The sequence below is a fragment of the Dasypus novemcinctus genome, chromosome 16 (genome assembly GCF_030445035.2).
Source record: "Dasypus novemcinctus isolate mDasNov1 chromosome 16, mDasNov1.1.hap2, whole genome shotgun sequence".
NCBI lineage: Eukaryota > Metazoa > Chordata > Mammalia > Cingulata > Dasypodidae > Dasypus > Dasypus novemcinctus.
Genome location: NC_080688.1, coordinates 39,270,159 through 39,293,825, shown reverse-complemented (window position 1 = coordinate 39,293,825; position 23,667 = coordinate 39,270,159). Strand labels below are relative to the sequence as shown.

At 41.9% G+C, this 23,667-nt stretch overlaps 1 protein-coding gene across 1 annotated transcript in view; it reads right to left on the bottom strand.

Moving 5' to 3' along the window:
- The window catches only part of LAMA3 (laminin subunit alpha 3), a 273,948-nt gene that overhangs the window by 156,542 nt on the left and 93,739 nt on the right, over positions 1 to 23,667 (bottom strand). Inside the window, exons 12-13 of the mRNA XM_058277557.1 lie at positions 17,954 to 18,088; positions 1,883 to 2,020 (exon numbers count right to left, since the gene is read on the bottom strand). Of these exons, the coding sequence (XP_058133540.1) occupies positions 1,883 to 2,020; positions 17,954 to 18,088 (273 nt within the window). The remainder of the gene's footprint in view (positions 1 to 1,882; positions 2,021 to 17,953; positions 18,089 to 23,667) is intronic.

Sequence of the window (23,667 nt, the reverse complement as noted above, 5' to 3'; positions counted from 1 at the left end):
TTTTAGTGTTTCAAGTTTTAAAAGTTTTACTTGTTTTTGAAAATAGAGCATCCACATTCCTATTTTTTTGATAGATGAGTGGGAAGGACTTTGCATTTGATTCAGAAAAAGGCACCCTGGATAAAGTTTAGATCCTTAATCCTCAAATCACCCCTTTCGTCACCAAACGACTCTATTCCCTGCTTACTCATAAAAATTCATTTCTAACTGATGATGGAGACTAGGCAAAGGAGAATCTAAAATTTGGAACATCTTTAATATTGTCCAGAAGAGGGCAATATTGTACCAAGAGATTTTTAAATTGTCCATCAAAAATGTTACTCAAGTACATTTTTTTAGTTAACTAAGCTAATCTTTATCAAGCCCCTTTTTCTATACCTGTATTAAAATTATTTCTTACATAATTAGTTTGCTTCCCTGCTTAAAAAATAAAGTATTTCATGGCTAATATAATCTCTTTAATAAATTGGGATAATAGCACATGTCAATATTTATTATTACACAGTGTTAGAAATGAAAAAGGTTAGCTAAAACCTATTTTGAGTCCAGTTCCTCAAGTCATTTACATGAATTCATAATACGATCTTGTTTTCTTAAATTCTCTTTCTTAGCCTTTTTGTCTTTGTCTCCTCTTTGTCTCTGAGCTACCCCCTGGGTGACTTTCCTTCTCTCTCTTTTGCTTTTGTTTTTGGCTTTTTGGATGCTTCGTCTGTCCGTTGTGTTTTTCTGTAGTACTCAAAACCACTTTGCTGCTCTTTATTGTTTTCCAGCCTGGCCATACCCCAGCCTTCACTTCTTGCTCAGCTCCAACAAATCTTACCATCTAGCACTGAGCATTGCTGCATCTGCTCAGCTCCTCTGCCAGGCAGCCAGCCTCTCCTTCCACTCCTGGCCTCCACACAGGGCTAGCAGACCCACGCCCGGGCATGCTCGCCTTCTGCGGACCCTCAGGCCTCCTCCAAGGCCAGCAGAGCCCCCCTGACTGCTGGCTACAACTTCCACCATCCCAGGATGACTGGTCCTTTGGCTGGTAAGAGTCTGTGAAAAATCAAGTTAGAGCTGTGGCCCTGCCTTCAGGCAGCTCTGAACAGTAGGCCGGAAGCGGTATCAGGAACAGGGAAGAGTCTAAGGAAACCCCATACTCCTGATGGAAAGTGCAGTTCGGCCTTCCACGAACACCACCTCTCAACAGAGCAAGAGTGTCTGAAATGAATACTGAGGAGCTGCTCACCACCGGAGGCCTCACACGGTGGGCGGGGCGGGGCGACTTTGTGGGCATCTTCCTTGTGTGCCCCCTCTGCCATGGAACGTGGCGGGCCCTCCATTTCTCATTTTAATGAGGAACAAATCCTCACAAAGGCCCATACTCTCCGTTTGGTTTCCATCTCCTTCTTGGCTCTCTCTTCCCAAACTGAATAGACTCTACTTCATCCCACATCCCCTTCCCTGACACCTGCGCTACTGGGTGATGCTATCACCTTCTGGAAGCCCTATGGCCAGAGGAGAGAGGCAGAACCAGGAGGCCTAGGTGAATTCCCAGGATGCCTTAGAGGAGGGGAGGTGGTGGATACTCAGCTTAGCTGAAAGAGTCACCTTGGCCACACTGCTGTACACAGAATTTCCCTGTGGCTCAAGAAACCCAAAGGTCCAGCACGTGGGAATGACATTTTTTTTCTGAGTTAGGAACAAATCATTTCTGGATTCCTTGAGGATGCAGAGATCTGCATCTAATATATGCATGTTTGGTTGAATCAGGGCAGGAGACGGGCAGACGAGGTGAACCAAGTAGGGGTGACTGGGGTGGGCCTGGGGGGGCATTTGCAGGCTGCTCGGGGAGGCTGAGCGCACACAGTTGCCTCCGGCCCGCTGATGTCTTCCCTACCTTGGCAGTGGGGGAAATCATCGGTTCCTGAGAGACACCTGTCACACCGCCGCCCCGCGATCCCCGGGCGGCACTCGCACTGCCCCGTCTCTGGGCTGCAGGGCGTCTGGTAGGAGCCGAGGGTGGAGCACTGGCAGGCTGGAGGAAAAGAGCTTAGTCAGACTCCGGACGCTGGGTCCAGGGGCAGAGCAGCGTCCTGGACGAGAGCAGCAGATGCCGATGCACGTTCCAGCTCCTCCTCTTACCAGTGCACATCGCTCATCTGCTCTGAGCCTCACTTTTCCCTTCTGTAAATGGGGTGATTCTGGCATCGACTTGCTAAGATTGCCATGAGGACTAAATGAGATAAAGCATGAAAGAGCTAGGGACCATGCCTGTCACATAAGGAGCACTCAATGCTAGGCTTTAGTGCTGTTGTTCATTTCCTATTCAGCAAGACTGGCTCGGGTCCTGGCCCACGGAGACGCCAGGGCTTTGGGGTGCTTCTTGCTTACAGCAGTTGGCACTCCTGGGAGAGGGATTGGGAGCACAGCTAACGGGAGCAGCCAGCTCATTGAAGGGGTCCCTTTAATTCCACACCCCCACTGGGGAGCAAGTGCAAACTCTTCCAGGCCAGACTGACCTACACCTGTCCCCCATTTTCCCCTGTCCACCTCTCTCCATACCTATGTTCCTCAAGGTCTAGTGTAGTTAAATAACCACGGAAGAAGTTATGCAGGCAGGGTTGGGAGTGACGGGAAAACAGTCCCAGTTTCCTCTGCCCCCACCTCGAGCTCTCTTCATCACCTTTGCCTCTCCGTTCCCTTTCCTGCTTTCCTTCCCGTTGGGTCAGGCTCCCACCCGTCCCTATGCAGTCAAGCTCCTATAGGGCTGGAGCTACTAAGCATGACTCACATTTGCACTGCTTCTGGGGAGAGGTGAGCGTGGAAATGGTTGCACTGACCCATACTGCATTCATGGGGATCAGTGGATTCATATTTCTGACTCCCAAATTTATATTGTGTACGCAGTAAAAAAATTTTTTTTAATTAAAAAGTAAAATAAAAACAAACCAAAAAAACCCAATCTTGTTTGCAAGGTCTTAAAAACGCGACTCTAGTTAGGACCTTGGGAAAGAAAAGCTTCACAGGGTAAAGTGCCAATGCCCGTGATCTTTTGCATGTGTCCTTAGTATCGCTAAGCCTTGGAGCGCTGAACCCCTGGCACTAAGCCCAGCCTCGAGTGCGGTTGGTTCCTCTGAAAGTACATTCTAGTAATAATGATAAAGGCAGAGTTTGCCTGAGCTGTCATCAAAATCACAAACTTTGCAGATGGAAGGGAACTCAGCTTTCCCGTCTACAAATCACCTGGGATTCCAATGGGACAGTGTTTTCTTTAGAGAGAGGCCGGTTAGTGGCAGACCCAGAGAACTTACCACCTTTCCACCTCCTATTTCACATTCAAGCACTCAGCAGACATTTACTGAAGACCTACGGTGCTCACGGCATTGTGGGCAGGGGTCAGGTAGAGGGAAATGTGACAAGTACATATTGTCTGACCTCAAGGAGCTATAAATCCAGAAGAGGGGCTAGAGAATTATTGACATAGAATGAGGTGCTTCCCTCTCCCCTAAGAAATGAAATAAAAGAGATAAGAAACGTACATAATAACGCCAAGCAGCCTGCAGATTCAGGCACTTACTGTGAGCTTTCATGGCCCCACCCCCCCCAGGCCTGTCTGCAGAGACCAAGTCCTTAGACAGAAGCAGATTTCTAAGGAAATGTTCTTGGGCTCTTTCGGCTATTTCTGCCCTAAAAGAAACTGAAGGAGGAAGAATAAGGAGCCCCCCCAGGGGATCTGGGGGCATGACTGTGGAAGTTGGGTGCACGCTGGCTGCAGCTCCGCCCAGCATCACGTGGGTGGCAGCAACACTGGCCAAGAGGGCCAGTGAGAGCCAGGGTTGCTGTCCAGGGAGCCACAGAGTTGCAGTTACACTCTGGGGGTGAAAACAAAGACCCAAGCTTAAAAGCATGCACATTTTTGAACAAGTGAAAATTACTGTATCTGACATCACTCCTCTCATTTCAACCCATCTATCAGTTGAAAGCTACCAAATCTCAAACCTAAGTCCCAATATTGGCAGTCCCTCTGTTACCCTTGGACATACTAGAAGATTTAAGTTTTTAAAAAATTCTGCTTTTTGTTCTTGGCCCAGGTCCTTTGTTGCTTCTGGCGTATTTACTTCTTCCCATCTACTCTTCCTTGTTTCAGCTTTAAGACACTATTACTTCCAAGGAGTATTAAAAAAGAAAAAGATAAACCACGATCCTGGGAAGAGGGAGATTCTCTGTTGTGTTCTCCAATGTCTTCTAGCATCAAGTATAGTCGCATCCCATGACACATGCCAAAGAGATATTTGTTGAATGAAAGAATGAGCAACTACTGAAAGTCTACTAGGGTCCAGCCCTGTACAGGTAGTGGATATACATTACCTTGCTAAATCTTGCAACATCCCTATGAGTAGTGTCATCCTCTTTTCCTTCAATAAATAGCTCAGAGAGTGAGGTGACACTATATAGACAACATGTAAAAAGTTATACAGAGCTCCTTATCATTTAAAGGATGCTTTTATTATCCATGATTTTGAAGCATTTCCTTCCATTGGAAAAGGAAGTTGGTACCTTCTTCAGTCAAAGCCACAAAGCCATCACTCATAACACTCAACCCACTTCCCTGGATAACTGTACATAAGGTAAACTAAATAGACATAAAATCCTAAGCCTCCTTCCAACAAACAACTCCAATGTTCTGCTAGACAAATAATATTATTACAGAGTGCAGGGCCAATCCAAATCAAAAACCACACAGAACTTGTCTTCAGATCGCCTCACCCCTACCACTGCACCCCTGTGGCCTTTGCTCTCCTCTTTGGAGGACTCTCCCAGGAGCTCCCCACACCAGAGACCTTTCCTAGGACCACTCCCCGTCAACCAGTTTGTCTGATCCACGAAAACATGCTAACAAGAAGTAGGTAAATCTCTCACTGTCAACCTATTCGTAGGAGTTTCCTAAGGAAAGAAGTATCAGCACAACCCAAGGCTATACCGAACTCTAATGGGGCCAGTTCTGGGCTCTGCCTCAGGCCCATGGCTTTGAGCTTTGGGGACAGCTATGCTTCCACAGGCCTTTTCCCACAGTCATGGTAGAACCATGTGTTTCCATGTTCATACCCACCAGCCTCTGTTCTAAGGGCTAACTCGTTGCTGGCTACAAACTGCACCAGTAAACAAAGGGGAGGAGAAACAGGGAGAAGAGGAAAAAGAGGAAGAGAAAAAGGAAAAGGAAGAGAAGGGGAGAAAAAAGAAGAGAGGAAGGCAGGAATGGGAGAGAAGAAAGAGAAGAGAGAGGGGTGGAGGAAAAGAAAGGGAGTAGGGAGAGGAGAGAGAAGAAAAGGGAAGAATATCCTTCCCCCCACACCCCTCCCGCAAATAATCACATTAACCAAGCACGTTGTATTCTGTGGATGTATATGAAGAGCTAAACTAAATACAAATCTCAATCTTAAACACATAGAGATAATTCTCCTTTCTGGTCTATCTAGGCTTTTATTTACACCTATAAGAAAGAAAACTCTAGTAGAAGAATACGGCATTGTATTTAGAAAAATCTGGATTACATTATGGTATTTTAATATAAAACATAAATCCAGGGCTGCAGTTGGCAAGAACAATTTAAAAGGGTTATTAAAACCCCTAAGAGCAAAGCAATAAGAACTTGATTTGGCTAGAGTCTACCAAGCCATCTGAGGTAGCCTTTGGGGCCATATTGATTTCATTCCAAAACTCAATGTGTCAAGCAACCAACTCCCTCTAAAATAAGATCACAAAGTTGTTAGAGAAAGGGGAGTACAACAGAAGGGAGACCATCACAGAAAGAATGTTGGATTATCCCAAACTCTTCCTGGAAACTAATGATTCACATTCGAAACCACAAACTGCAGGGTACACCTCCATGCCATACCAGGAATAAGGCAGAATGCATTTCCTCTAAAACTTAGATAAGCTACAGAGTGAAAGGTTTCTCTACAGCTGGATCTACATGAATAAAATCCAGTAAGGCAGGGCTTGGGGTAAACTGCTTCACCCTGCTTGAATGCCCTCTGCCTCCCCCAAAGCCTTAAAAATGCTTTCTCTCCCTTCACCCACTTCTTTTGGATGGTGCTGAGGAACAAGTGGAAAATGAAAGGAGGGAGTGGAATGAGAGCACAACCATTACCTGCCCCCCTATCCTCCCTCACAGGCCAGGCTTCTGTCCCTGCGCTTGAGCCACAACTTTGAAACAGAGACAGAAGGGGCCGAGGCTGAACACAAACAGTCCCCCTTCTGGAGCCTGAAAACATCTGCTAGTTCTCTTCCAGCCCATCACGCGGCAGTCAGCGTTTCTTGCTACTCTCATGTGTACTTGCTCCTTGCATCTGGCCACTGAAGTCAGACAACTCTGGTAGACCTTTGGGAGCAGACCAGTGAAGAGGAAAATATACTAAAAATATAAATGAGAAGATAAATCCTTATTTTTTAAGGTCCTGATGTTAATAATTTAAAACAGGATACTGCCTGATCTTCCAGCACTCTAGCTAAAGAGCTTTTCATATCAAGTGGCATCTTCTTATGAAAAAAAATCCTGCAATTAAACATCAGTGGTTTTCCTCATCTCTCATATTAAGGAGCAGGTTTTCTCAAAGAGTAGAGTATTTTGCCGACACAGATTTACCACCCCATTTTTGTTCGGGCACCCTAACTTTGCTGTGGGGGAACCGCTCTTCATCCTTGTTCCACCCAACACTATGTGGATGCTGTGGACTCCACATGCAGTCCGTGGCTGTGGGGAGACTCAGGCTTGGCCAAACAGTGCAGCGAATTCCACGGTCACAGCGACTGTGCAGACCTGCCCTGGAGGAAAGCCTACTCTTTTGCCTAGCCTTGAACCTGGAAGGATGTGAGTCAGGGCTGTCAGCTACCAGACCACTATACGAGGCCTGGGAATGAAGTTAACTTAGAGAAGAGCATAGTGGGAAGGTGGAGAAAAACAGATTCCTGACATCACTTTTTTAGTCCCTGGTTCAAGTTACCCCCGAAATCAAATGTGCCTGGACTATTACAGCTGATAAATGTTTTTGCCTTAAACCCGTGTATTGGTGAAGTTTTCTGTCGTACATGACTGTGAAGAGTCTTAACTGACTCTTCAGTCACCAAAATGTTTTCATTTCACCCATATAAAATAGTACTTTACTACACGTATTATATACTTTCCAACCTTGTTAAACAGGCATATTTGTAACCATTTCTTTATGACTCTAAGCCATCATTAGAATGCTAACTTACCTGTCCTATGGTGATACCTCAGTGCCTCCTGAGTTTGATAAAATTATCGCCTTTTGTTAAACAGTCCCCAGCTACGATATTTCTTAAGTTCCATATCTGCTTTTCTGTTTCCTCCTTTGTGGTGTGTTGTCTTAGCAACATTTCCCCCCTTCTAATTTTATGCTTCTAATTTGCCACAGATTTGGCTTGGGAAACAAATAACCAAACAATACAATTAAAATAAAAAGAAGGAATAGGCTGCGTAGGCTGAGAGAGGGGCTGTGGGAGTCTTATTGGGCAAAATAATGGATTTTAGTGCAGATCTTTGGGATGTGCATTTTAACTGTGCAAAGGCAACAGTCAGGGATCTCAGCTCTCACTTTTGCTCCAGACATGTGAGTTACCGAATAATCAAATTCTAACTAGATGGAATAATATGCTGCTTAAGTTCAACGAATTAAGAACTGGTGATTTTTAAGAGAAAAAAAATCATTCGGCTTTGTGGTTGATTACAAAAATCTATGATTCAATAGGCAGGGTATAAAAATATGATCAGAGTTCATAGAAATAAATCAGAATCTGGAGTCTCTTTAAGGAGGCCAGGGTAACTTAAGCCACACAGAGATGCAACTGGATGTTATGCAACTAGCACACGGAACACGCACAATTCCTGATGTAAACTAAATCGCATGTCCCTTTTAAAGTTTTTTCAGTGAGGGTGATCATACTCCTGCACCTGGATAAAACTCTAGTAACAGAAACCACTGATTATACACTTTGGGTAGATTGTATGGTATATGAATACATCTCAATAAAACTGCTTAAACATAAAAATAAATAAATAAGAACAGCCAGGAATAGCAGCTATGTCCTGAGAGGAAGCATAGAGAGATTGAAAGGTGAAGAATTTTCTTTTTTTGTGTGTGTGTCTTTTTATTATAATTGTTAAAATAACGAAAATATAATAATGATTAAAGTGATGAATGTACAAACTATGCGATTATACCAAATACCATGTATTGTATACTTTGGGTGAATTGTTTTATTAATATGTATGAATCGAATTGATCTGTTTAAAAAAAAAAATTTAACTCCAAGGGCTATTCAGCACACCCTTAGGTAGGAGAGAAACCTTTGGGTCAAAATCCAGTTTGAGATCAACCTTCCCTCCCCCGGCTCAGAATTGATTCAGGCGGAAAGCCTGCAGGGGGGCGGCAAGGTGGTAGTGATGGTGGGATGGGACTTCCTTCTGCACTGCTGGGTCCATGTCACAGCCACCCTGGAGCCTGGGAGCAGAGGAAGAGGCCCCGGACAAGGACTGTTCTGGGGACAGCACTGCTGTAAGCTGACCCCCACTCTGGGCATGGCAAGGTCTGAAGGTCTGAAGCTGCCTCTCCTGCCAAGGGTGCTTCCCAGTCCTCCAGGAGGTCCCCTGCTGGGCACCTCTCTCCTGCCACTCGCCTGTCCCTGTGCCTCAATTACTGTTGCTTGTGACTTCTTCGCCCACAACTTCCTCAGCCCCAGGGCATCTGGACAGAAACCTCGACGTCCTTGGGGGAAATCTCCTAGTGCCTCTAGGTGGAGCAACTGGACTGGGTCCAAGCCAGCTCACCTGGACTCACCCTGACCATGGGAACTGACCATGGGAACCACCCCCACGTCCCTCGTCCCCACATACTCTGTAAACCCAGGCCATGCCCAGCTCAGTCATCTCCCTGCCTCTAAGCAAGAGGCGTCCCGCTCTCAGCCCCTGGGTTTTGTAAGTCAAAGTCTGATCGTAGGCACCTCTACCCTTCTGGAGGCATCCCAGGAAAGGCCCCCCTCATTAGATTTGAGCCGGGGGTGGGGGGGGGGAAGTACTCACTCACCCCCTCGGGGCGGGAAAGGGGTTCACAGCATAGACTTCTCCAGAGATATCCACCTGCCCAAATCCTCTCTCCTCCACTCTCTAGACAATTCCTTTGAAAAATCTGCAAATAGTGACTTGGCTTGGGATTTTGAACTGGTCATATTTTAGGGTCAATACTTCAATTTTAACATTTTCAAAAAGGCTGATGTAGGTGGGTTTTAAAATATTTCCCTTGTATTTGCTTGTAAATTCATGAAAATTTTTCTTTGATATTCATACCAAGCACCTGGGATGATTTTCATTCCAAAGAATGACTCAATTGAAAAAGCATATTATCATACACATTTGCAAAATTCCACTTATCTTATTATTTCCCCCCACACAAAGGACCCTGAGTTCAACCTATTTATCAAATTCATCAAATCTAAACATTTTTAAAAACTGTTATATAAGTGAATATCCTTGTTCTGAGGAAATATACAAGGAAGTATTACGTGTTCAATGAAAACATATATTTATACAATCTACTCAAATATTAGAAGATGACAGAAAGATAGATAGATAGATACATAGATAGACAGACAGACAGACAGACAGATAGATAGATAGATAGATGGATGATATGACAAAATGTTAAACTTGGTGGATCTGGGGGTATACTGCAGTGCTCTTTGGATTTTGTATTATCTTTGCAACTGTCCTGTAAGTTTGAAAGTATTTCAAAACCAAAAGCTTAAGAAATAAAAACAGCAACTGTATCTGCCCCTTACATTTCTATGGAGTTTCTTAGAAAGGTCAGACTGAAGCTTCTACACTCCAGAGTCAGTGGTGAAAAGAGAATGGCACATCAAAATGTACACTCTCTGTTTCCCTTGGTGGGTTCAAGGCAGAAGAGCAAGTGTAGTTTGTGGATTAAAGATAAAACAGGGTATGCATCTCTAAACTAGTTCTTCATGGTTATCTCTTTGGCTCTTATTCTTCACAGATAATGTGTAAAAGGAAAGTCAGAGTGGTTTCTTGTCCCTCCAACAGATCTGGGAAGGGTTATCCAGTGAATACTGGCTCAGGAATATCTTCATGGTGAACATGGATTGATCGAATTATTGCTGCCATTTATTGAGCAAAATTTTCTAGCTGAAAGAGGGTATAAACCCATCCAAATGCTCTATGACTTCAGGATGTAACTCTTTGGAAGTCCCAAGCTACATGACCCAAGAGCAGAATAAAGGAAAAGTGACCAACTGCTAAGCAGAGACAAAATCCTCCAGAATCTAACACAGTAGCTTTCAAACATTTTGAGCCACACCCACGGTAAGAAATGCATTTTACATAGCAATGCAATATATGTGCAAATCTATGTATAGACACATAGATATATGTATATACACTCATCTATATACTACTACAGGTGTATGTATATATACACACATACACAGATAGATGGATACATATGGTCGTAGATATAGAAATATTTATTAAAACAAGTCACTGTAAAAAATTGCATAGAACATTTCTTACCATTACGACTTCTGATGCATACTAATAATTTCTAGTCTATTCTATTTCACTTTAATGGTGGTTCAAAACAACGAAATTGATTTCTCCATTCACGAATGAACCAATACTTTGAAAACCTCGGCCTTGGAAGCACAGTTCTCATGGTTCATCATGTCGAGGGACTTCCCGGTGTTTCTTTAAAGAAAAGAATAATTCCTGCAAAATGGCACCTGCGAGCCAAGAAACATGGGTGCTCCTTACCATCCTGCAACTCTCTAGCTCTCATATATTATTCCAAGTTGCAGGACAATTCCTATAAATTAGGTGTCTGCCATTTCAAGTTCTCTTAACCCCAAAATTCTAATGCATATTTTCTCACCACTATTGTAAAAGATACCATGAGAGAAGAAGTCAAATTTAGAAAAATAAGGCTGATGCATGTCTGAAGAGGAAACATCCTGCTTTAATGTATTGTTCCCCCCCCACTTCTGCTTTATCTTTTTAAAAAACATGTTTACTGAGATATAATTCACATACCATACAACTCACCATTGAAGTGTAAATTCCATGTTTTTCATCTATTCCTATGGTTGGCAACCATCACCATAGTAATTTTAGAACATCTTCCCCCCTAAAAGAAACTCCATAACCATTAAGTTAGTCCCCATTTCCCTCTTCCTCCCTCCCTATCCAACCACTCATCTACTTTCTCTCTATATATAAATTTGCTTATTCTGCAACATTTCACATAAATGGAATTATACAATAGGTGGTCTTTTGTGTCTGGCTTTTTCACTTAGCATAATGTTTTCAAGGCTTATCCACACTGTAGCATGAATCAGTGCTCTGTTACTTTTTATTGTCAAATGTACCAATGTATGGCTATACCACATTTCATTTATCCACTCATTGATTAATGGACATTTGGGTTTCCAATTTTTAGTTATTTTTAAATAATGCTGCTATGAACATGCATATACAGCTTATTGTGTGGATGTATGTTTTCATTTCTCTTGGGTATGTACTTAGGAGTGGAACTGAGAGGTCATATGGTAACATTTTGCATTTTGAGGAACTGCCAAACTCTCTTCCAAAGTGACAGCACCATTTTACATTCCCATCCCCAATGCATGAGGGTTCCAATTTCTCCACATCCACCAATACTTGTTGTTTACCATTTTAAAAATAATGTCATTCTAGTGGGTATAAAATGGTATTTTAGTAGTTTTGATTTGCATTTCCCTAATGACTAATGATGTAGAGAATCTTTTTATGCATTTATCTGCCAATTGCATATCTTCTCTGAAAAAATATCAATTCAAAGAATTTGTCCATTTTTATTTTGGTTATTTTTTTTTTTTGTTATTGGGTTGTAAGAGTTCTTTGTATATTCTTGAGTCTAGATCCTTATCAGATATATGATTTGCAAATCTTTTCTTCCATTCTATGGGTTGTCTTTTCACTTTGATAGTGTACTTTGAAGCAAAAAAATTTCTCATTTCCATAAAATCCCATTTAGCTATTTTTTTTTTCTTTTTGCTGCTTGTGTTTTTGGTGTCCTAAGAAATTATTGCCTAATCAATGGTCATGAATTATGCTCCTTTTATTCTAAAAGTTTTATAGTTTTAGTTCTTACATTAGGTTTTTAATGAATTTTGAATTTTTACATATAGTATGAGGTAAAAAATCCATTCATAATTTTATTAGATATAATTTAATTTATGACTGCCACTTTGTGTTTTGTTTTCTCTATGTCTCATGTCTCTTTTGTTCTGCTATTCTCCTTTACTGCCTTCTTTCGTATGAAGTGGATATTTCCTAGTGCAACATTTTAATTCCTTTAATGACTTTTAAATTATTTTTTGAATTAGTGTTTTAGTGGTTGTTCTAGGGCTTACAAAATACATCTTATCAGAATCTACTTCAAATTTCAGATTATATTGACTTGGTTTCAGTGAAATATAAAAATTTCACTATGTAGTCCCATTCCCTTTCCATCTTTTTGTGCTTTCACTATCATACTTGTTACATCTATGTATGTTAAAACCCAGCAATACATGGTTATAATTATTCATTTATATCATCTTTGTCTTCTAAAGAAACTGATGGAAGAAAAGAAGGCAAATATATAATTTTAGAGTGTCTTACATAACCTGTCATATTCACCCTTCTGGTTCTCTTCATTTCTTCTTGTGGATTTGAGTTACCATCAAGTATGTGTGCTTGTGAGTGTATGTATATTGTTTTATGCTTTTCTTTTAGAATCAGTGAAGAGAAGAGAAGAAATATGCAATTGTGCTGCCTTTTGTAATTACCTCCCTAGTACCTTCACCAGTGCTCTATTTTTCATGTGGATTCAAATTACTTTCTGGCATCACTTGCTTTTAGCCTGAAGAACTTCCTTTAATATTTCTTGCAAGGTACATCTGCTAACAACAAATTATCTCAGTTTTTGTTCATCTGGGAATATCTTGATTTTGCCTTCATTTTGAAAGATAGTTTTGATGGATATAAGTTTCTTGTTTGGCAGTTTTTTATTTTCCATTGTTTCTGATAAGAATGCAATTATTAATCTTACTGAGGATCCCTTGTACATGACGGTCATTTTCATTTTGCTGCTTTAAAGGTTTTCTCTTTATCTTTGTCTTTCAACATTTTAACTGTACTGTGTCTGAGTGTGGATCTCTTGGTATTTAACCTGTTTGGAGTTCAGTGATCTTTTTGGATGTGCAGGCTGGTTTTCGCCAAATTTGGGACATTTTCAGCAATTATTTCTTTGACTATGTTTTCTGTTCCTTTCTTTCTCTCCTCCTCTCCTGGTGTGCAACATTTCTCTAAGAAGTCCTCAATTTCTCTGGGGTACCTCATATTTCTCTGAGACTTTGTCATTTATTCTTTTTTCTCTCTGTTCTTCAGACTGAAAAACTTCTACCAGTCTATATTCGAGTTTGCTGATTCTTACTCCTGCCTACTGAAATCCACTATTAAACCTCTACAGTGAATTTTTCATTTCAGTTGCTATGCTTTTCCACTCCAGAACTTCCATTTGGCTGTTTTTAATATTTTCTTTTTGTTGATATATATTTAATGAGACATTGTCATCCTACCATATTTTAATTCATTAAGCATTTGATGCTTTAGTTCTTTAGTTCTCTGCACATATTTATATTAGCTGCTGTGAAGTCTTTGCTAGGTCCATGCTCTATGCCCTTTCAAAGGCAATTTCTAATGCTTGCACTTTTTCACATGTATGGGTCATATTTTCCTGTTTCTTAGCCCCCCAAAATAAACATAATTTTTGGTTTAAAAATTGAAAACTGGGCATTTTAGATATTATATTATAGCAACTTTGGCTACTGCTCTCTATTCTCCCAGTATTGTTGTTATTGTCTGCTTGGGTGTTTGTTTGTTTAGTAAGTTGATTGAACTAATTCTGGAAAATCTATTTTCCCTACAATGCTCAGTCTCTGATGTTCCTATTCAGAGTTTCTCCTTGTTTTTATCTTTTATCCTGACTACTTTGGGATCATTCTGGGTTGTTACAACCCACTTATTCTTCTTCAAAGGCTGAGCTTTAAATATCTCTTTATCACTGGATGCATGTGTGACTTGTAGATAATTACCATAGTTCATGGAGACTGCAATTTTTTGACCCACATTTAGCCAAAAACTACTAGTTTGGATTTTCTCCCACTGATCATCGCTAAGAGGGAGTAGCCTAAAGTGTGCGTACAGTTTTCTAAACATCCAGGATGGTGGTGATATTATTTTTAAGCCTGATTTCCTAGGAGCTGTCCCTGAGTGAGAACAACTTATTCAATCAGTGTTTGGTTAGAGGTTGTGCTTAAGCTCCTTATGCCAGTAAGATTTCTGCCCTGTATGGAGGGTTTGTGTTTGGCTTGGGGGATGTATTCAAGTCTTTCCCACATCTTTCTCTGATTGCTCTTGCATGGGTACAGCCGAACATATGCACACAATGTTCCCAACTTCTAGAATTATCTGTGATACCAGGAAGCCTTTTCTTAGCTGTCTCTTTCCCTGGTTCTCTACTAAAACCTGGCTGCTTGCTGTTTTGCTTGTATCAGAGCTACCAGCCTCTTCATAATTGCTCTCTGCCAAGATCTCCATTGTTTTCTGAATGCCCTTCAATAAGGAGCTCTCTACTGGCTGCTCAAAATAGTTTCCTTAGGCAGAACTCTTTGTCCTTAGGGCTTGCCTTTCCTCATGGGCAGAACCACTGTGCCACTGCACCAGGGCTAGGGATGGGACCTCTTTTCCTGGACAAGGAAAAGTGACAAGTAGACACTGGGGGGAGTAGCAGCCCCTGGTTTTCTCAGTTTACCCCTCCCAGCATAGAACCTCCATGCTGAGAGCCAGCTGGGGTGGGGAGGAAATTGGGGCCCCAGTATCCTCAGCCTGCGATGTCTGGCATAGAGCTTCTACCCTACCAGTGGAGGCTGGGTGGGGGAAGAGATAGCTGATCTTCCCTGCTGCACCTGCCTGGAATAAAGCTTCTACAACACAAAGCTGGAGAAGTGAGAAATACCAGCTGCCTTCCCCTCCTGGGGTGAAACTGTAGCCCAGACTGGGACCTGGGGGAGAGAGGACATTGTCTTTTTGGCTGTACATGCCCATGGTAAAGCTTCTATAATCCAGAGTCAGGGATGGGTAATGGGGCAGGTCTTGGCTGAAATGTCACAGTCTGGTTTTTTTTGTTTTTTTTTTAAACCTCATCTTTTTTTTTTTTTTTTTTTAAGATTTATTTATTTTCCATGTAGTAGCCGGATGCCCTAACCACTGGGCCAAGTCCGCCACCTACAGTCTGTTTTTATTGTGATTTAGTAGATTTTCTTCAATGAATTTTTCTCCATTTGTTGTATGCCCTTAGGAAAATTTCCAGAGACTACAAATGGTGTTTTCAAGTAATATTCATCAGCTAAAGTTTTGTTTTGCTGAAGAGAGAATCCATCAAGTTTCTTACTCCACTGTTCTAGAATTCCTCCCTCTCTTCTACTTTATGAACACACCCTTGCATTTGTTATCTGCCTTAAAAATGAATTAGACCTAATAGTGATGAAATGTGGGAAAGAGCCTTCTTAAAATTTTGTATTTGCATTCATAAACATAAGGACACAGCATGACAGCCTTGCCCATATGAATAGATAAACTGAGATATTTGCAATTCTTTCTCCTAGAATCTGTCCAGAGATAGCAGCATGTATAGACGGGGAAGAAAGAAAACCTTTGCGATATTTTTCAGCCGTAAGTACATTTCACTTTTGCTAAAAGGTTGGCAGCTAAAGCAGAACTAACAAGAACATCAGTGTATTATGTAGAAAATTAGTATGAGATACATGTGTCCACTCCCTTTTCCTCAGAGTCTACATATAGATATAATTGAGGGATGTCAAAAAAAAAAAAAAAAAAAGAGCACAATGGGTGGATAGAATATGCGTTCATATTTTATCCCCAGTTTAAATATTTGGGATAAACTACTTGGCTGCTCCCTTCTCCCTTCCTTTTGTTGAATAGAACGCACCTTTCCTACTCAAAACCTTGCCTACTCCCAAATTAAGCCTTAGGGAACATCTGAAAAGGAAGGTCTCCAACCCACTTTTCTCCTTCTAGCTCTTTCCATTTCAATAGGAGACTCCGTGACCCCGGTTTAAAAATAGAATGCAAGCCGTGCCCAATTAGTACTGCAAAACTTCATTGTTTGGGATATTTTTCCACAGAAACAATATTACATATGAGGACCGAGTTACCACACCAGACCACATAGCTGGTTTAGCCCCGAATCTACCTTTAGTGTAGATATTTTAACATTGCTTCACCTGTTCTGATGTAGCCACTGGAAATTCCAATTCTGTTAGTGCATTTTTCTTGTTGTAGTTAAGGCTCAGGAAAAGAAAAGAAACACCCTTCCTTTCCGTGTCCTCGTATCTGCCACGTGACCAAACTTCTGAGATAGGACTGATGAGAGCTTCTACAGCTCCAGAGAAGCAAAGGCTGAGAAATGGGGACAGGGAAGAGAGGTCCAGGACATACTAGTGGGTCAGGAGGAAAGGGAGGTTTGGGATATGGCAGTCCAGCATCTAAGCAAAAAGGGATAAAAACTAGGATTGGGGTTACAGGCTCTTAAAATGATATAGAAGTAAGCATGGAACAGAAAGAAGGATAAAATAGTGAAAGCCAACAGAAGCATGTGTGTAACCTTCAAAATAATATAAAGTGGGTATTATTATTCTACACCCACTTTACAGATGAGGAAATTGAGGAACAGAGAGGCTAAATAATTGCCCAACTTGAAAGCAGTTAGTGCAACACTTGCTCCCACATTTTTGTCAACTACCTTTGGAGAGCCTGTTCCTTGCTCCCATGCCCCCCTTACAGTTCCTTAGCATGACTGATATTGCAGGTGGGATTACTCAACATCTATTCTAACCTCTTCCTGTGTGCAGAGGCTGGTAAGCTAAAAACAACACTCCCCAAATTCCCCTGGAGCTGGATTCTAGCTGCCAACTGGGCTTTGCAAATTAGAAGTACTAGGATAATATAAGAAAGGTAGGAGGTAAGGAGGAGGATGCCTTCCTGCTCCTTGAGCGTTTCTGCAGCCACACCCTGTCTCTAGCTTCCTGGGTGCCAAGATTTGAAAGCAGAGTGGACTTTCTATCCTTGGACTGTAGCCACAGTGATCTGGTCTTGTAACCAGTGATTCTACTGAAGGCCTCTGGAAATCCAGCCTCGCACCTGCTGCTCACGGTTAACAACTTGGTCAACACCTGATCACCCATACTAAGTCCCTTTCTGCTTATAATACCTGGCGTAGTGTCTATTTCTCTTCCTCTTGTCCCTTCCTTCTTCTTCAACCTTAGTAGCTGGGAGAACACTGGCAGACAGAGGGAGGAAGCAGGGGTGAAGAAGTTGGGCAAATTCATTGATTCAGTTTTCATTCACCCAACATTACCACTAATCTGTTATGCTCCCCTCCCTCCATCTGCTTCATTCACTTCTATTAGGATGGCATGCATTAGTAGTTTCAGGGATCCGTGTCTTTGCATATGCTGTTCCCTCCCCCTAGCAAGCGTGTCCATCTGACAGCTCTTCAACAAGCCTCTCTGGGTTCTAATTCTGCAGAGCTACAATTAGAACCCAGAGAGCTCACTTCAGAGCCTACGTCCTTAGCTATCAGGAGGGTAGGGATGGAAAGGAAGGTGGGAGGGTCCAAGCAGGAGGACAGCAGCACATAACAGACATATGTAAACCAGGAGCAAGCTGATTAAATGGTAGATCACACAGTTGTGACAGAAAGATCCTCTGCATTTCCTCGGGATGAAATTCATCTCAGAGGACCCATTCTCAATATGCAAGGTTTTGCCCACTTACCTTGGCAAATGGGGAACGAGTAGAAGCCCGAGTGACAGGCGTCACACCGAGGGCCTTTGACCCCAGGGCGGCAGAGACACCTTCCATGAGCATCACAGATTTCAGGGAGAACGCCCTCCAGTTCACAGTCGCACCCTGCCAAGGAGAAGAGACTGTCAGAAGCAGTCTCCAGTCTCCATTCCTTTGCTAGCTTCTCTCTTTTCAGAGTTCTTTCTTGGAACCATAGACTTAATTATCTACAACTTATACATACTCCACTCAGAAAACATAACTGAAAGGGAAAGAAACATTCAGGAGAAGTCAGTAATACCATCGAGAAACAAATAGGGGTAAATGTTTGTTTGCAAAATGGTAATAATCTTTCAACATTTACCTCAATAAAAAAACTTTTCTCCCCAAATCTGAGCCTTGTATAGCAAATCTTCATTTAAATACATTCTCATCCCATTAGTTTTCTGGCTGCTAAAACAAACACCATACAATGGATTGGCTTAACAACAGGAATGTATTGGCTCTTGCTTTCACAGGCTAAGTAAGAGGCTGGCTTCCAACCAGGGGCTTTATCTTCTGGCTGGCCGGCAATCTCTGGGGTTCATTGGCTTTTCTGTCACAAAGCAATGTATATATGGGGACATCTCCTCCTTTCTCTTTCAGGTTCTGTTGACTTCCAGCTTTTGGCTGCCCCCGTGGCTTCTCCTTCCATATTTCCATTTCCGTTGCATATAAGGACTTCAGCCATCTTGGACGAAAGTCCACCTCATTGGTCTGGGCACACCTTAAATAACAACATCTTCAAAGGTCCTATTTATAAATGGGCTCACAGCCCCAGGACCAGGTGTTGGGGACTTGAACGTGCCTTTTTTTTTGGGGGGGGGGGCAAGTGATTCAATTGCTAATACCATATAAGGACAATCTCGAATTACACATATTTCTACCTTTATTTTTTAAAAAAGAAACTAACATAAATTCAGCCCCATGTCAGACCATGGCTTTGGGGGCCTCACCTGGATTATCTCATGTACGTCCCCTAGCACTAGGCCTCCCCAGCAGCCAGGCTGCCTCCAATCCCTCCAAGGCGTGCTTTCCCATCTCAGCACCCTTGCTAAGGAAGGCGTCCCCTGTTTTGTGGCTCTGCTGGCTTTTCCTCATCCTTCAGGCTTCAGTTCCAGCATCAACTCTTTGGGAAGGTCTTCCCTTGACAATCTGAACAGAGGGCCCTTCCCACCCTACCTTCCCCCGTCTTTCCTTATTCTCTACCTTAGTTGTTTTGTCTCTCATAACACTATCTTTTGAAACTACTTATTGGTTTATTTACTTGTGTTTATTTTCCATATCCTGCCCCCATTCCTGAAGAGTAGATTGAAAATGCCAACAAATCATTTGCCTCTCCTCCTATGAAAGGGCGCCATGTGTTTCCCCACCTCTTGAGTAGGGCTGGCCTCACGTGACTTGCTTTGACCAATGGCACGAGAGGTGGGAATTGTTGTCATGTGACTTCTGAGCCCAGGCCCAAGAGGCTTGGTGGCTTCCTGGTTTCCCCTCTGACAACCCTGAGACTGGGGTGTGTGCATCAGCAGATTTGGCCTCTTGGAGGATGCAGGGTCATGCAAAGAGAGATGCCAGCTATCCCGATGAATCCTGCCCCAGCAGAGCCTCCAGGGAGACCAGCAAAAGAATCACACAGATAATCTACACCATTGTGGGAAATAATCTTTGTTTTTTAGGCCACTACTTTGTGGGGTGCTTTATTACACAGCAATAGAAAAGTGATACACTCAGCAGACTGAGAATTTAGTGGGAGCTCACTAGGGACCCCCAGAGCCATCACAGGGCCTGGCACCCAGTACTTCTTGATAAATATTTCTAAAAAATACAAATACAAAAATAAAAAATACAGGGCTCTTGCTTGACTTCTTTACTTTGAATGAATACTTATGAAGTCAAGCAAGAGTTCCATAAGCTAGGTAAGTGTTTTAGAGTTGAGGAAAAAGATGCTCAGAAAGGTTAATTAACTAGCCAAAGGTCACACAGCCAGGAATGCAGTTAGTCTTTGAACCCAGGTCTGCCTGATTCCAAAGCCCATGCTCCTTATATTACGTTACGAATCAGTTGATAACTGATTTGTTTTTTCAGTTTTTTAAAATTTATTGAAGTATATCACTTATACATGAACATACATAAACAGTAAGTGTATAGTGATAGTTGTGAACTTATAAAACAAACATATATACCTCATACAGGGCTCTCATACCTCACCCTACCACCAATACCTTGCAGTGTTGTTAAACATTCTTAACAAATGATTAAAGAACATCCTCAAAATATTACTACTAACCAAACTATTTTTTGCCCAGCCCCCCATTATTTTTATATCATTTATATATGAACATACGTAAACAATAAGTATATAGTGAAAGTTGTGAACAAAGCAAACATACATAACGTCATACAGGGGTCCCATACATCAATCACCTACCAACACCTTGCATTGAGACATTTGTTACAAATCATGACAGAATATTGTCGAAATCTTACTACTAAGATTTTGTCCTTATCTTACATAGTCTTATAGTCCTTATCATATCTTACATTTGATGTATCTCCCCCCACTCCACCCTATTATTTTTTTAATATATTTTTATGACAGGAGTTGTAAACTTACAAAACAATCATGCACATGTGCAGAATTCCCAAACAATATCCCTCTATCAACACACCACACCATGGTGGAGCATTTGTTACAGATTATGAGATAGTATTATCTGATTATTACCATGTCCATAGTGTACATTTGACACACATTTTCCATACTTCCCCTTATCAGCACAGTACATCTTTGGCATAGATGCAAGAAAATTACATTATTACTTTTAACCACAGTCCGTAAGTCTCCCCAGTTGTATTTTTCCCATGCTTCTCCACATTCCCACTACCCTGCAATAGTGATGTACATTTGCTCTAGCTCACAAAGGACGCTCATCTATATCATCAACTACAATTCTCATCCACGTCTGAGTTTACTGTGCTTTTCAGTCCCTAGATTATTCTCTAACATTCTGTCAATTGGCATTTACATGGGGGGGGCCCACTGGGGTATATGGGAACCTCTTACATTTTTTAATGTACCATTTTGTGTGGTCTATGTATCTTAAAAAAAAAAAAAGACCAGAAAATTGGCATTTACATCCCTAGACTACCATTTTCAGCCAACCCCTATTTATAAACCAGCAGTTACTCACTATAAGATAACCGATTTTTAATGCAACTTTCAGGGTATATCCTAACATACCAGTATAAATATATTCAAACCAATCTCTTATGTTTAAAATATCTCCATTTCTATCCACTACATTAGCATCTAAATCTGCAACATGTGACAGGAGCGGGGAAGGGCTCCCTTTCTTATCAAAGAAGGGAAGTCTCAAGATTTCAGAAAGATTCTCTACAAGGATTAAAATACTAGCTAATCCAAAAAGTTAGCCAAATGCCATCGCTTCCCTCTTGCCCTAAATCCTTAACCTTTCAGATAAAAGGTTAATAACAAGGTTGTAGATTTATTTTTCTCTAATACAATAATTTTTTTTAAAGATCATCATAAATCAGAATAACATTACAGGCTTTGCCTAACCTCTTATTTACTCATACTGTGCACTGGAATGCAGTTGCTTAGTTTCAAAAGGTGGTTTCTAAGGTACTGGAAGTGTTTAGGGCACTTTCTTCATGGTAGGAGCCTTGGAACCCAGGTTGGCCCGAGCAGTGCCTTTCCTTGCTTGGCCCCGAGGCCACTGCATGGCAGGCTGAGAAAGCCACGGCATATGGGAAGTTTTACTGTGAATTACAGATTTGGTGTTAAGCCCAGCATTGGGTTCAGCCTTAAATTTGGACATTATCTTGACCCTGAAGTCAAAAGAATTCTGATTTACAACAATATGTAAACAAAAGAAAAAAATTGAAAATGCTTGTTATCTATATATTTTAAAAAACTGAGTTTCTGAAATTCACTTTTCTGGTAGATGGAGTCAGAAACCTCAGAGGTCCCCCAATTCTCCCCGCCCCATCCAACACCTCATCACCAGGGCTAGCGATTTTATCTCAGAAAATTCCCTTGAATCCTCTTCTCCTTCCAGAGTTCCAAAGTATAATTTCTGCACCTCATCCTTGTTTGCCTGGATTCTTTCAAAAGCCTTCTAACAAGAGCTGTGCCCAGTTTTGCCTCTTTCCATTCCTTCTCCATACTCTTGTCATAAGTGAACTTTCTAAAACTCCAACCTTTCCATATCACTTCCCTGTTTTAGATTCCTCAAAGTTGTCCTTTTGCCTTCAGGACACACTCCAAGGTCCTTGACACACATGATACACTAGATCCTTCAAAATCTATGTTGGGGGCACCTTTGCGCTAATCAGGAAAAGGTGCCCCTTTGACGAGATTCTTTCTTGTCACCTGCCGTAAAATGTCATAATAAATATGCATCTAGTGTCTTCACTGGTTATGGCGCTCCCTTAGCTGAGGTGCTGGTGTGCAAAGCAAACCTGACATCTGAACCTGGTTGCCGAATATGGTCTTTTCCTAATCCTCTAGCTCCTCTCCCTGAATATCTTCCTCCTACCACATCATTCAGCCCAAATAGCCCTATCTGGCCATTTGCTCTTCTATCCCCATACATTTTCTTAGCTGTCTCTCTGCCTGACTAACTCCTCTTCATCCTCCAAGACTCAGTTCGGATGCCTCCTCCCCCTGACCTGGGGAAGGCCTTCCAAAACCTCTACTTACTTACTCCCTCCCTCCCTCCCTCCCTTCCTTTCTTCTGTTACCCTGGCTGTAAGGATGCCCCTACTGCATGTTCTCATAGGTTTGTATTTTGGCTCCATCATAGCACTAAACTCCTGCTCTTACAACTATTTACCTGTCTTTGTCTTCTGTAAGACTGGAAGCTCCCTGGGAGCAAAGACTATGTAGCAGGCAGCTACTTTGGCTGTGCCTAGTATAGAGTAGGCCCTTGGTAAAATAAAAGTTGAATGAATGAAAAGTATGCAAACTATTCAAGAATATAGTTCTCTTTGGTAAACACCATTCCTTAAATTCTATCTTACTGGCACCTATACAGAATCTCCAAACTAAGCTATCAGAATTTGCCTGTCCATCCCTATCCTTTCTCTGGTAGAACTCCAGGCCAACAGTGGCTGTCCCACCCTGCCAGGCAAGTGAAATTCCCAGTCTGGGGAGGACACAGTCAGCAAAGCATACCACATGAGCTATCGCCCCCACCTTCTAAATTCTCTTTGTTAGCATATCCCCCAACCCAACCACCTTGAATGCAGAACTTTAACAATGAATGAAGAGTAAGTCCTCCTTATGGAGTGATTGAGGCCATCAAAACCTTTTCATAAGGGAAAGCCAAATTGAAGTGGATATCTGTGCATTCAATTCCTAGGTAAGCCTAATTGTACTAATTAAAACTTCTTTTCCTTGAGGCTGTGTTCTCAAGCTTCCCTAACATTTTGTAACAGACTCCTCAACTTTCCTCAAGTTTAATTAAATTTCTTTTCTTGATGTCCCCACCAGTCTGCTTGGGGGGAAGAAAGCAATTGTATAACAAAGACATTACTGTAAACAGACCATAAATAAGAGATCTAAACATTCCTGTGGAAGGAAACCAGAGGCGTGTGTTGTAACCAAGGCTCAGAAGCTAAATTCCATTCCAGTCAATTAACAA